The sequence below is a fragment of the Biomphalaria glabrata genome, chromosome 6 (assembly GCF_947242115.1).
Source record: "Biomphalaria glabrata chromosome 6, xgBioGlab47.1, whole genome shotgun sequence".
Lineage (NCBI taxonomy): Eukaryota > Metazoa > Mollusca > Gastropoda > Planorbidae > Biomphalaria > Biomphalaria glabrata.
The window spans coordinates 24,709,059-24,724,580 of NC_074716.1; the positions used below are offsets into that span (position 1 = coordinate 24,709,059).

The following is a 15,522-nucleotide window of genomic DNA, read 5'->3' on the forward strand; positions in this document are numbered from 1 at the left end:
CATTTCAACACACGTCACTTTTAGGTTCCACATTGAAGAAGAAGGTCAAGGTCTTGATGAATCTGGAAATAAGATCCAAGCTAAACCTGAAGATGTTGAAGCTTTCCGTAAGTCACTGAGCAGCCTTGGGGATGTCTTTGTCAACGATGCCTTTGGCACAGCTCATCGGGCACACAGCTCCGTGGTTGGTTGTACATTACCTCTACGTGCTCTAGGTAAACTTTACATTACCTTAACGTGCTCTAGGTAAACTTTACATTACCTTAACGTGCTCTAGGTAAACTTTACATTACCTCTACGTGCTCTAGGTAAACTTTACATTACCTCTACGTGCTCTAGGTAAACTTTACATTACCTTAACGTTAAACGTACTCTAGGTAAACTTTACATTACCTTAACGTGCTCTAGGTAAACTTTACATTACCTCTACGTGCTCTAGGTAAACTTTACATTACCTCTACGTGCTCTAGGTAAACTTTACATTACCTTAACGTGCTCTAGGTAAACTTTACATTACCTCTACGTGCTCTAGGTAAACTTTACATTACCTTAACGTGCTCTAGGTAAACTTTACATTACCTTAACGTGCTCTAGGTAAACTTTACATTACCTTAACGTGCTCTAGGTAAACTTTACATTACCTTAACGTGCTCTAGGTAAACTTTACATTACCTCTACGTGCTCTAGGTAAACTTTACATTACCTTAACGTGCTCTAGGTAAACTTTACATTACCTTAACGTTAAACGTACTCTAGGTAAACTTTACATTACCTTAACGTGCTCTAGGTAAACTTTACATTACCTTAACGTGCTCTAGGTAAACTTTACATTACCTCTTCTTGCTCTAGGTAAACTTTACATTACCTCTTCTTCCTCTAGGTAAACTTTACATTAACTTAACGTACTCTAGGTAAACTTTACATTAACTTAACGTACTCTAGGTAAACTTTTCATTAACTTAACGTACTCTAGGTAAACTTTACATTACCTTAACGTACTCTAGGTAAACTTTAAATTACCTCGGTGTGCTGTAGGTAAACTTTACATTACCTCGGTGTGCTGTAGGTAAACTTTACATTGCCTTAACATACTCTAGGTAAACTTTACATTACCTTAACGTACTCTAGGTAAACTTTAAATTACCTCGGTGTGCTGTAGGTAAACTTTACATTACCTCGGTGTGCTGTAGGTAAACTTTACATTACCTCATTGTGCTGTAGGTAAACTTTACATTACCTTAACGTACTCTAGGTAAACTTTACATTACCTCGACAGTGCTAAGTAAACTTTACATTTTCTTAATGTGTTTTAGGTAAAGTTTAAGTCATAGTTATCAAATATTTGTATGATCCGTCTCGTGTCATTGGAGTTCTCTTCATAGGCTCAATAGCTTACCCTCAGTGTGCTGTTTCTCTTGTTCAGGTTTTCTGATGAAGCAAGAAGTTCATAGCTTCGCTAACGTCTTGGAAAATCCGAAAAGACCTCTACTTGCTATTCTCGGTGGTGCCAAAGTATCCGATAAGATTCTGTTAATTGAAAATCTTTTAAACCTGGTGGATGAGATGATCATCGCTGGAGGAATGGCTTTCACGTTTTTGAAGGTGTGCTATGGTCTTAGATAACGAAAGAACAAATTATCTTTTAGTGACATGTTTTTATTGACACGTAGGACACTGTTAGTTGTACAGCTTGTCTTATCTCCAAGGTCATACAAAACATGTCTATCGGGAATTCCCTGTTTGATGAGCATGGCGCAGGGATAGTGAGTAATATCATGGAAAAGGCCAAGAACAACAATGTAGCGATTCACTTTCCTGTGGATTTCCTAGCAGCTGACCAACTAGCTGAAGATGTCAACACTGAAACTTGTACTGTAGAGGATGGGATACCTGAAGGTCAGTGTAACGATAGCACTAACTAGGTTTTCATAATTTAAATTTTGAACAAAATTATGTTCTGCTGACCGAAATTTCAAGCAGTGTTTAAGTACAGGAGTAATGGCTCCTTGATCCATTGAAGTCGTGACTAGACTCATAACTAGTTTCGAAATATTTTCTTTGATTCATCGCATGCTGTCTCTGGGTAACATGGAGGCATCCAACTATAAGTAATGTACTTGTTTGTTCCGACTCTCCACGAGACATGGACACAAGCCATTCTAAGTTTCAGACATAATAAATGCCTAGAATGTCCCATCAATCATTATTAAATCATTCAAAGTCCGCAACGGGATGGGACATATCTGGGGATATCTAGGTTTGTCAAATGTCGTGTTATATTAATGAAAAGAAATAATGATATTTTAACATTTACTTTTACTATTTCCTGACTAAGGTATGATGGGATTGGATGTCGGAGAGAAAAGTAACCAACTCTTCTCTGAGGTCATTTTAAGGGCCAAAACACTCGTGTGGAACGGGCCTCCGGGAGTTTTCGAAATGACCAAGTTTGGGTCTGGCACAAAGGTCATGATGAACGCTGTGGTGAAGGTAGGTCTGGCCACTATACACTTGCACTTACACTTGTACTTACACTTGCACATACACTTACACTTGCACTTACACTTGCACTTGCAATTACACTTACACTTACACTTGCACTTACACGTACACTTGCACTTACACCTACACTTGCACTTACATTTGCACTTACAACTGCATGTACACTTGCACTTGCACTTACACTTATACTTGCACTTACACGTACACTTGGTTAAACTGCGCTCCTCTTTCCTTAGCACTTTTGGAGCTCAAAAGTGCCCTACTTCTTTTCTATCATTGTGTCTGCCTCCTCTTTTCCTAAGTCTGCCTTCATTGATCATCACACTGTCTCCTTAACTTTAAATTCTCACTACGTCCTAGACCAGTCCGTTTGCCGTGGACTGCGACGGGTAAGGGGGGATAAAGAGATCCTGGTGTTTGAGTGGTGGCTATCTGAGGATAAACCACAACAACACAATACTTTGGCTCCAAGTTCCCCTAGACCTGAGACCCAGATGGCCCGCTCTGGGTCAACCGGCTGGTCATGCCGAGCTACCAGCATAGGTCGTCGACCTATGCTGGAGGGCGGTGGCTGGAGGGTCAATCAGGGAGCTGCTGTATCGGACACATGTCCGATGTAGCAGCTGACTGAGTATAGCACCTGTGTAGCCCTGGCGGGCTCATTCTGGACATCCGAATGGCCCGTCCCCTTGTTGGACTCGATGGCGGGTGGGGAGCACAGGTGCCGAATTAACCAAAATATATATGGACCAAAAAACACACACAAAACTACTTGCCCCAGACCTATGTCTGGGCAAGAAACGTCGAATTGACGATAAAAAAGAGGAGGTCCCAAAAAGCTGTGCCACCTGGCCATCATTTCTGGTGGTTAGATGCACAGAGGAGGGAAAAAGCCTGACCAAGTTGAGCCCTTTTATTATCTATAAGGGACTCAAGTCAGTAGTGGGAGAGCCCAAGAGTGTGTCTAAGCTACACAAAACAATGGAACTCCTTGTAGAAGTAGACAGCAAGACACACTCTGATGGGCTTTTAAGATGCAGAAGACTCTGTGATCTCCAAGTGGAAGTCATGCCACACAAGAGTCTGAACACCAGCAGAGGTGTAATCAGCTCTAGGGACCTACTGGAATGTTCCGAGAAGGAAATAGTGGAGGGCATTGAAGGAGTCACCCATGCCCGGCGCATTACCAGGCGCAGGGAGGGTGAGGAGGTCAAAACCGCCACTATTATCCTCACATTCGGAACTAGGACACCGCCAGAGTATGTGAAGGCAGGATACCTACGAGTTCCAGTGAGGCCCTACATACCTAACCCCATGAGGTGCTTCAAGTGCCAGGGTTATGGACACGGCGCGGCAGTCTGCAAGAGGAACACTGTGTGTGCCAGATGTGCTGGAGAGGGTCATGAGGACAAGGGCTGCACAGCCCAGTTCAAATGCCCAAACTGTCAAGCTGGCCACTCAGCCTACTCCAAGGACTGCCCTGTGTGGAAACAGGAGGTTGCCGTGCAGGAGTACAAGGCAAGAAACGGATGTACCTTTAGCCAGGCGAAATCGGCTGTACTGGCCCTACCCAAGGGCCAATTCGGCTTGACAAAGACCTACGCCCAGGCTGTTGCTAAGAAAGGAAGATCCATAGCCACACAGACGGACACATTGACCCCACCACCCCCTCCTCCTCCCCCAACTCAGAAGAAAACACCGCCAAAGAACACACCTCTGAAGAAACAAGAAAGCCCTGTTGTCATGCTAAAGAACAGGTTCTCTGTGCTCGCTGATGAGAGCATGGAGACTGAGCAGCATGTCAAAACCAATACTCCGGGAGAACCCGGAGACATCATGTCTGACACAGGTTCTCCTCAGAGAACCCAGCCAGACACCCCAACCTCTACCGAGTTAGAGGTTGAACAACTCCCTAAGGGGAGAAATCAAAGCGGAGAGGATGCCCGAGGTGAGAGAGGAGGAAATAACCTCCGCTCTAACCAGAGGAATCTCCCCTCTCCAGAGAGAAAGACTTCCCCCAAAAGGGGGTTGTCCTCCTCTCCATCCAAACCCAAGAATAAAAATACCAAGGTCACTGGAATAAAGGGAAACCCCTCCGGGGGCCTCCCAAGGCCAAATAGCTCCAAGTAGGTCAGCTAGAATAAGCCATGGATTCCAGAATTGTACAGTGGAATTGTAGAGGCCTCAAGGCCAATTACGAGGAAATGCAGCTACTGATGGACTCTGAGACTCCTGTAGCTGTCTGCTTACAGGAAACATTTCTGAAAGACTGCATCAGCTTCCGAAGCTACCGTGCTTACACCAAGAATGTTGAGGATGCAGAGAGAGCATCAGGTGGAGTCTGTATCCTTGTGAAGGATAGCATCCCCCATGAGAGGGTAGAACTACAGACCACACTACAGGCCGTAGCAGCTAGGATAACCCTTCACAAGGTTATCACTTGCTGCAGCCTGTATCTACCACCAGGCGCTCCATTAAACCGAACAGACATGGAGGACCTATTGAAACAACTCCCCCGGCCTTATTTAATCCTTGGGGATTTCAATGCCCATAACACCATGTGGGGATCCAACAATACCGACACAAGAGGTCGTATGCTGGAGGATATCTTCCTCCAACATGATTTATGCATACTTAATGATGCATCACCGACCTACTTGCACCCAGGAACTGGATCATTCACATGCATTGACCTCACTGTATGCGTCCCCGGACTTCTGGACGATTTTAAATGGTCAGTTAGCAATGATCTACGGGGAAGTGATCACTTTCCAATCATCATTACTAACAATCTCCCTTCATTGGGACGACCTCAGCGGTGGAAACTGAATAAGGCCGATTGGGAACAATTCCAAAAAAGATGCTCTGAGGATATCACAGAAAATATCCTCCATGAACAGAACCCAGCTGATACCTTTGCTAGCAAGCTACTAAGTATAGCCAGGAAAGTTGTACCCCTAACCTCTGCAAATCCAAAACGGCCTAGCAAACCATGGTTTGATACAGCTTGCAAAAGTGCTATTGGTGATAGGAAAAAACGACTGGCTGCATTTATAAAGAATCCTTCCCAGGAAAACCTAAAGCTATTCAGGATAGCTAGAGCAAAGGCTAGACAAACCATACGGTCAGCCAAAAGGAATTCCTGGAGAAGTTTTGTCGGCAGTCTGGATGCCAAAACTTCTGCTAGAGCGGTTTGGAAGGCAGTAAGGCGAATCAAAGGGAAAGAATCAAATGCAATAGGGCATTTGAAAAACCAAGGACGAACTGTCACGTCCCCCAGAGAAATAGCTGACTGCCTTGCATCCTCAATAGCAGAAAAATCATCCACTGCACACTACACGCCAGAGTTCCAAAAAGTCAAAACCAGGGAGGAAAGACACCCCATTGATTTCAGGTCAGAGAACAATGAAGACTACAACAAACCGTTCTCGCTTGAGGAACTGAGGGAATCGCTGGACAAGTCACATGACACAGCGCCTGGAGAAGACGAAATCCATTACCAGTTCCTCAAGCACCTTCCCTAACCCTCATTGGCAGTCCTACTAGGGGTCTATAACTGTGTGTGGCAAACAGGCGCTTTCCCAAAGAGCTGGAGGAAAGCCACAGTTATACCGATACCTAAACCGGGAAGAGACGGCTCTGACCCAGCTAACTATCGACCAATAGCACTAACAAGCTGCATCTGCAAAACCATGGAAAGAATGATTAACAGTAGGCTGGTCTGGTACCTGGAAAGGAATAAAGTGATCTCAAACTACCAGTACGGATTCCGGCAGGGGCGGACAACAACTGACCACCTGGTAAGGCTGGAAGCTTATATTAGAAATGCATTACTCAGAAGAGAACATCTAGTAGCTGTATTCTTCGATATAGAAAAGGCCTATGACACAACCTGGAAACATGGCATTCTACGTGACCTGGCGCTTATGGGGCTTAAGGGACACCTCCCCCGTTTAGTGGAGGAATTCCTGAAAGATCGAAAATTTCAGGTTCGAGTGGGCAACTCCGCTTCTGACACTCATGACCAGGAAATGGGTGTACCCCAGGGCAGCATTCTGTCAGTCACCCTGTTCAACATTAAAATAAATAGCATCATAAATGCGCTGTCCCCTGGCATAGAGTGCTCTTTGTATGTTGATGACTTTGTCATTCTTACTTATGGGAAAAACATGAACACCTTAGAAAGGAAATTACAGTTATGTTTAAACAAAATTCAGGGTTGGGCAAACTATAATGGTTTCAAATTCTCAGACTCCAAAACAGTTAGTATGCATTTTTGTAATCTAAGGGGACTCCACCCAGACCCTGAACTATTTATACACAAAAAGAAGATCCCTGTCGTGAAAACTACAAAATTTTTAGGCCTCACCTTAGATTCCAAATTTAATTTTCTCCCCCACATTAAGGAACTTAAGAAGAAATGCCAAAAGTCATTAAACATACTAAGAGTACTCAGCCATACGGACTGGGGAGCTGACAGAGATACCTTGCTGCTGCTCTATCGGAGTCTAATTCGATCCAAGCTAGACTACGGATCCATAATATATGGAGCAGCAAGGAAGTCGTACCTAAAAATACTGGAACCAATACAAAATGCTGCCCTGCGTCTCTGTCTCGGCGCGTTTCGTACATCACCTATCCCAAGTCTCCATGTGGAGGCTGGAGAACTCCCCATGGATATAAGAATGAAAAAGCTTGCAATGCATTATATAGTCAAGCTAAAATCCAACCCCACGAACCCTGCTTTTGACTCCATATTTAACCCCACAGAGGTAGAATTATACAATCGAAGGCCTAACGTCATACAGCCGTTGGGCCTTCGAATGAGAGAACCCATCCAAAATTTAACCCCACCCATTGACCAAATCTCTAAAATAGAAACCCCTCAGAATCCTCCTTGGCTAATGAACAAACCCAAATTAAATTTATCCCTCCTTAATTTCAAAAAAGAACATACAGACCCAAGCATACTACAAGTCCACTTTAGGGAACTGCAGGAGAGCTACGGAGATTGTGGCACCATCTACACAGACGGATCCAAAATGGAGGGAAAGGTCGCGTGTGCCTGCTCCTTTCGGAACAAAACAATCTCCCGTAGACTCCCCGATGGCTGCTCCATCTTTACGGCCGAATTGCACGCAATATTGCTTGCACTTATGGCCGTAAAAGCATCAGAAAGGAGTAAATTTATAATCTGCTCCGACTCCAAATCTGCATTGCAAGCTTTGGGGCGGATGAAGACTGACATCCCATTGGTACATAAGAGCCTGAAGCTGTTGGACCTAATAACAGCCGACCGTAGGGATGTCACCTTCATCTGGGTCCCCTCCCATGTTGGCATTGAGGGAAACGAAGCCGCAGACAGAGAAGCAAAGAGAGCCCTAAATCATGCGGTGTCAGGAACCCAAATTCCCTACTCGGACCTGAGACAAAGTATTGCCTCTGCCACCTATCGAGAGTGGCAGAACCGATGGGAGGCTGAGACTCACAGTAAACTCAGGTAGATTGTGGCGGATGTCAAGTGGCGGCCCACATCTAAGGGTCTGACAAGGCGTGGTAGCACAACCATGTCCAGACTTAGGATTGGCCACACCTACATCACGCACTCTTTTGTACTGAAGAGAGAGGAGCCCCCACTTTGCGAGTACTGTGACTCTCGCCTCACCGTGGAACATATCCTCGTTGATTGCCCCAGATACCAGGATGTCAGGGCGAAATATTTTAGAGCCACTAATCTAAAAACACTATTTAATAATGTCGACCCTGGGAAGGTACTGGGCTTTATTCGGGAAGTGGGGCTATCTACGAAGATCTGATTTCTGAATTTGTGAACATGCACTATTTACATTAGATTTTTACCAAATATTTAAATTTTTACTACCTTTACTATTTTAACTGTGAATAGACCTTGATTTTAATTATATGACTGTATAGAATCTGGCCCTTGTTGTTTAGAGAGAGAGTGGTCCTTGAGGGACTGCAGGCACGACATGGCCTAAATTGTGCCGATGTGCCTCAAATCAACAAATCAAATCAAATCAACACGTACACTTGCACTTACACTTACACGTACACTTGCACTTACACTTACACGTACACTTGTACGTACACTTGCATGTACACTTGCACTTACACTTGCATATACACTTGCACTTACACTTGCATGTACTCTTGTACTTGCACTTACACTTACACGTACACTTGCACTTACACTTACACGTACACTTGCACTTACACTTGCATGTACACTTGTACTTGCACTTACACTTACACTTGCACTTACACTTGTACTTACACGTACACTTGCACTTACACTTGTACTTACACTTGTACTTGCACTTACACTTACACGTACACTTGCACTTACACTTGCACTTACACTTGCACTTACACTTGCACTTACACTTACACGTACACTTGCACTTACACTTACACTTGTACTTACATTTACACTTACACTTGCACTTACACGTACACTTGCACTTACACTTACACGTACACTTGCACTTACACTTACGCGTACACTTGCACTTACACTTACACGTACACTTGTACTTACACTTACACTTGCACTTACACGTACACTTGTACTTACACTTACACGTGCACTTACATTTGCATTTACACTTGCACTTACACTTGCACTTACATTTACACTTGTACTTACACTTACACGTACACGTACACGTACACTTACACTTATACTTGCACTTACACTTGCACTTACACTTGCACTTACACTGCTATGTTTAGATGACTGTCATGACTTGGAATTTATTGTTTTATTTTAATTGCATTGACTTTAATCTCTTTCTGTCTCAACTACTACTGTATTTTTATGGTAATCTGTGACTCAACAACAAATGTATTTCTACTATAGGTCTCTGTCTCAGCTAATACTGTATTTCTACTGTAGGTCTCTGTCTCAGCTATACTGTATTTCTACTGTAGGTCTCTGTCTCAGCTAATACTGTATTTCTACTGTAGGTCTCTGTCTCAGCTAATACTGTATTTCTACTGTAGGTCTCTGTCTCAGCTAATACTGTATTTCTACTGTAGGTGACCAGAATGGGGGCTGTCACTATTATAGGTGGTGGAGATACGGCCACATGCGCTAAAAAGTTCAACACAGAACATTTGGTGAGTCACGTGAGTACCGGAGGAGGCGCCAGTCTTGAACTTCTGGAAGGGAAAATGTTACCTGGGATTGAGGCGCTGTCTGATGCACCAATACAAAGGGTAAGTGAAATCAACGTCTCGCGACTTGGGATCACCAGAAAGTGTTCAAGTGAATCTTTTGTTTAAATGAAGGACACATTCAAGCAGTCACAATTATCACTGTGGTTGAGTTTAGGAGTGGAGAATTGGTCAGCGAAATCCATCTAGCTCTTTAAAATACATTTCAGACTGTAAGTTTTGTGGTGTCCACACGCACACTTGGTGCTCAACGGCTTACCTTCGGCCAAATGTGACGAAAAACAAATTGATCGCAAGAGGGTCTGCGGGGTCACGTGACATTCTGCGCTTTAAAGTTACCTTAGACTCGGGACTGTAAGACAATCACTGTTTATTATGATGATTCTTGTGATAGACCAGTCCTGTCCAGGTTTTTTGTTTATCCTGGGTGTCTGCGTGTGTGTGTGTGTGTGTGTCCATGACCTACTTTTTGTTCCAAGCTACATCACTGCATAAAATCATTAAGTCCAAATGGAACTGAGTTTCTGCGGCTTCGATGCGATATTTTGAGAGGTGTGGATTGCACCGTATAGCGGGCCACATTTGTCCCGCTGGCTGTAGTTATGGCATCACAATCTATAGATTATGATTATAGTTGAACTATGAACGACTGCAGAGTATACAAACAACCAGACATGCTTTAACTATTTCGGCCGAGGGGCATAGAAATGTCCGAAATATCTGTCGTCATGGGCTGTTTTACCTCAGATAATGGACAAGTCCAATGGAGCCCATCGTCTGCAGCTTCATTAGACACTTTGGACAAACATATGGAGGGTAAGAAAAGCACGGACCGAATGTTCTTGCGGGACATAGTTTGAGAACCACTATAATACACCAACTGAGCTGCAATCCATAAATGTCATTGCTTTACCTTTTTATATCATTCAGCCTTATTCCCTTCTTTGTTCTTCATTCATGTCTTGTTATTTGTTTATTTGTCTGTTTTAGGTTGTTATTTGTTTATTTGTCTGTTTTAGGTTGTTATTTGTTTATTTGTCTGTTTTAGGTTGTTATTTGTTTATTTGTCTGTTTTAGGTTGTTATTTGTTTATTTGTCTGTTTTAGGTTGTTATTTGTTTATTTGTCTGTTTTAGGTTGTTATTTGTTTATTTGTCTGTTTTAGGTTGTTATTTGTTTATTTGTCTGTTTTAGGTTGTTATTTGTTTATTTGTCTGTTTTAGGTTGTTATTTGTTTATTTGTCTGTTTTAGGTTGTTATTTGTTTATTTAACTGTCTGTTTTAGGTTGTTATTTGTTTATTTCACGGTCTCTTTTAGGTTGTTATTTTTTTTATTTATCCATTCATTTTAGGTTGTCCTCTGTTTATTTATCTGTCTCTTTTAGGTTGTTATTTGTTTATTTATCAGTCTGTTTTTGGTTGTTATTTGTTTTTTGTCTGTCTTTTTAGGATATGGACAAATTAAGGTTGAGTCAATGTTTTTTGGCCGGGAAGCGTGTGATGATCAGGTGTGACTTAGATGCGCCATTACACCAGGAAGGCCTCGTCCAACACTGGAAGTTGTCAGCAGCCTTGCCTACCATAGAGTACGTTTTGCAGCAAAACCCCGAAAAAGTCCTTCTGCTCAGCCATATGGGCCATCCGGGTGGTCGAGTTAATCTGAAGTATTCCTTAAAACCCCTGGCCTGGGAGCTTGAGACTCTTCTAAACAGGGAAGTTATTTTTGTATCTGACTGCGTCGGTCCGGAAGTAGAGAAACAATGTTCTGATGCGCCACCTGGTTCCTTCATACTTCTAGAAAATGTTCAGTTTCATCCTGAGGAAGAAGGTTTTGGAAGAAAAGATGGTCAGTGGGTGAAGAGCACACCAGAAGACATTCAGGAGTTTAGGTAAGGCTCTTCATAACGTTTTTATAATGGTGAGAGGTTTGTTCGAGTAATGAAAGCATCAATTAAGAAAAACATTTTTAAAAAATACATTTTTAAGACAGTACCTTTATTATGTAACTTTAAAAAAAAATATACAAAATTTAGCTCTAAACGAGTGTGGAGCTCGAGAATTAGACACCGTCAGCTCCTTGAATGAACAATTCTACCCATTCGGACAGCGGTCATCGTATACTTGGAAAATCTTTATAGGTACTTTCATTATTTAGCCATCTAGAACTAGATCTAGACTTGTGATTTAGAACTCTTATAATTTAGTCTAGAACTCTATCTACTTCTAGAATCTTGGCTGGTTCCTGGTTCCAGGTGTCATGAAGTTCTGACTTGAAGAGCTCTAGTGTAAATATATTTTTTGAAAGGAAATCTTCTGTAGAAAAGTTTGTTTGCAGTCATGTATTTATGACCAAATTATTTGTTGAGGAAGGGAGACATTATTTGAGAAACTGTTCTGTATTCAAATCTGGTGATTAATGAGGAATGCAGTATTTCCCGTGGCAACGCAGCCCCAGCTGTGACTTACATATTTTGCCACATCCAGGGCAAGTAAAACCATCGTCCGTAGCAAGTCGATTAAGATTTTCTTTTCGCCGCCTGCGTCTGTCCTCGGCAGCGGATTTTCTTTTGGTCTCAAATGTGTATCCCGCGGCTTTTGTGAGTGACCTCCAGCTGTCTCATTCCGAGGCCGCATGCAGCCTCTCTTCTATGTCAGCTAAGGTAAGTTGACGCCTAAGCTGGTCTTTGAACCGTTTCCTTGGGGCACCTCTGTTACGTCGACCACCTTTTAGCTCACCAAAAAAGACTACCTTTGGCATACGTTCGTCTCCCATACGGGATACGTGCCCTGCCCAGCGTTACTGTTGGATCATAAGAAGTCCCTCTATCAAATCTGGATATATGTTCATTTTATTATCAGTTGTTTGATATTAAATGTGTACTAGTGTGTGACTCTAACACTACATAATCAGCAGCAGCTTGACTTAGTGTCACCTATCCTTGTTGAACTGTTAAGGCACCAGACATGATCTGTCGACCGTCTTTCTCCATTCCTCTCTGTCTTTAGCATTGAATAGTATCTCTTTCAATGACAGTCAATGTCATTCTTTAGAGATGTCTCCACATCGTTTTCTGTGGCTTCTTTTTGTTTTTAATGGTACAGTTCCATGAAGAAATGTATTTGAGTCCTATTTTATCTTAATTCTTTAAATGCATTTATATATTCACAACTATATTTGTTTTTACTGCAGGCGATCCTTGAGCAGTTTATGTGACGTATATATCAATGAGGCTTTTGGATCCAGTCACTTGGCCCACAGCTCCATCGTAGGTGTCGACGCTCCTCAGAAAGCCTTGGGTTTGACCTGCACTAAAGAGATGATCGCGGTGGAAGACTTTGAGCGTGACGACAAAAGGCCCTACTTGGCCATTGTTGGAGGCTTGGAAACAGCTGAGAAATTGTTCTTCTTAGAAGACATCCTGAACAACGTCAATGAAGTGATTGTTGTAGGCGGTACGTTGTTCAGTACAAGTTGCATTTCCATCCAGCAGTCAGATTAGGGGATGCTGGAGAGAGGAGGGGGAAGGGGAAATGTTTTGAGAATGTAGAATCTCACAAATTATTTTATTGTTATTCTATTTTCTGATTTGTTTAATCAAGTTTTGGATGTTTCTTCAGAGAAGATTATTACGCAACTAACCTCTTGCTGGATGGCGTAGGATGGTAACAGGCAATGTTTGAACTCGGTACCAGAGTAGTGGGTTGAATGTTGAACTCGGTACCAGAGTAGTGGGTTGAATGTTGACCTCGAGAGAAATGTTGTGAGTTGAATGTTGAACTCGTGACAAGAGTTGTCGGTTGAATGTTGAAATCGAGAGAAGAGTTGTCGGTTGAATGTTGACCTCGAGACAAGAGTAGTGGGTTGAATGTTGAACTCGGTACCAGAGTAGTGGGTTGAATGTTGAACTCGGTACCAGAGTAGTGGGTTGAATGTTGAACTCGAGAGAAATGTTGTGAGTTGAATGTTGAACTCGAGACAAGAGTTGTCGGTTGAATGTTGAAATCGAGAGAAGAGTTGTCGGTTGAATGTTGACCTCGAGACAAGAGTAGTGGGTTGAATGTTGAACTCGAGACAAGAGTTGTCGGTTGAATGTTGAACTCGAGAGAAGTGTTGTGAGTTGAATGTTGAACTCGAGACAAGAGTTGTCGGTTGAATGTTGAAATCGAGAGAAGAGTTGTCGGTTGAATGTTGACCTCGAGACAAGAGTAGTGGGTTGAATGTTGAACTCGAGACAAGAGTTGTCGGTTGAATGTTGAACTCGAGAGAAGTGTTGTGAGTTGAATGTTGAACTCGAGACAAGAGTTGTCGGTTGAATGTTGAAATCGAGAGAAGAGTTGTCGGTTGAATGTTGACCTCGAGACAAGAGTAGTGGGTTGAATGTTGAACTCGAGACAAGAGTTGTCGGTTGAATGTTGAAATCGAGAGAAGAGTTGTCGGTTGAATGTTGAACTCGAGACAAGAGTAGTGGGTTGAATGTTGAACTCGAGACAAGAGTAGTGGGTTGAATGTTGAACTCGAGACAAGAGTAGTGGGTTGAATGTTGACCTCGAGACAAGAGTAGTGGGTTGAATGTTGAACTCGAGACAAGAGTTGTCGGTTGAATGTTGAACTCGAGAGAAGTGTTGTGAGTTGAATGTTGAACTCGAGACAAGAGTTGTCGGTTGAATGTTGAAATCGAGAGAAGAGTTGTCGGTTGAATGTTGACCTCGAGACAAAAGTAGTGGGTTGAATGTTGAACTCGAGACAAGAGTTGTCGGTTGAATGTTGAAATCGAGAGAAGAGTTGTCGGTTGAATGTTGACCTCGAGACAAGAGTAGTGGGTTGAATGTTGAACTCGAGACAAGAGTTGTCGGTTGAATGTTGAAATCGAGAGAAGAGTTGTCGGTTGAATGTTGACCTCGAGACAAGAGTTGTCGGTTGAATGTTGAACTTGGGACCATCGTTCTGATAGTCCAAAGCTCTCTCAACGACCATCCATTCATGTTCCCACTTTTAAACAGAGTAGTGTGGTGAATAGTGTGCTCGATCCTTTGTTTTTTAATTACAAAGATGATTCTTAGTTCTTTTAATTTTGATCAAATTGATCAAAAGTTTTATAAAATAACAAAATAAATAAACATGTATTAGAGTGTTACACAATTTCCTGTTATTTAATTTGAACATGAAAACACAAGCTGTACTCTATATCTAGACATTTAAAAACTAGCTCTGGTTTGCCTTTATATAATGTTTCTCGTTTTCCTCACTAACATTTATGCAATGTTTCTCATTTAAACTTGTCAGCCACTTCTACAACTGTGTAAACATGATACACAAACTTCTCAAACTAGCCTTTCACTCTAAAAATGTTCATCTTTTTTTCCCACTAGAACTGGCGAACTATTTCTTAAAAGTCCAAGGCTTAGAATTACAAAGTCGTTTGTACGATGAGTATGGAGTAGAGCCAGGTCTACAAATACTTGAACTAGCTGCCAAAAATGGCGTCCAAATTTACTTACCCCAGGATTTTATTATCGGGAATGAGAAGTCACACAACGCAAAAGTAGAAATGCTTGACGCTACAGAGACGATACCAGAAGGTAATCTAGACACTTAACAATTCTGCAGTTTGTTTAAGGCTTAGACAGAAGATACCAGAAAGTAATCTAGATCTAGACACTTCGCACTTTTGTAGTTAGTTCTAGTTTTAGAGAAACCCATTTTAAAAAAAATGTTATTATGTGTTTGTGTGTTATCTTCAAAGAACAAAAAAGTATTAAAACATTAATTCAATTAGCATTATACAATTTTCCTTTACTCATTTTAAGTATCTGTACAATAGAC

The 15,522-nt window shown here is 42.2% G+C and overlaps 1 protein-coding gene across 4 annotated transcripts in view; it reads left to right on the top strand.

Annotated features, from left to right (window-relative positions):
• The window catches only part of LOC106050938 (uncharacterized), a 68,012-nt gene that overhangs the window by 15,896 nt on the left and 36,594 nt on the right, over positions 1-15,522 (top strand). For all 4 annotated transcript variants that reach the window (XM_056032715.1, XM_056032714.1, XM_056032717.1 and 1 more), the window contains exons 7-14: positions 25-215; positions 1,424-1,602; positions 1,707-1,896; positions 2,336-2,490; positions 9,562-9,741; positions 11,148-11,587; positions 12,889-13,151; positions 15,069-15,278. In XM_056032715.1, coding sequence (XP_055888690.1) covers positions 25-215; positions 1,424-1,602; positions 1,707-1,896; positions 2,336-2,490; positions 9,562-9,741; positions 11,148-11,587; positions 12,889-13,151; positions 15,069-15,278 — 1,808 coding nt within the window. The remainder of the gene's footprint in view (positions 1-24; positions 216-1,423; positions 1,603-1,706; positions 1,897-2,335; positions 2,491-9,561; positions 9,742-11,147; positions 11,588-12,888; positions 13,152-15,068; positions 15,279-15,522) is intronic.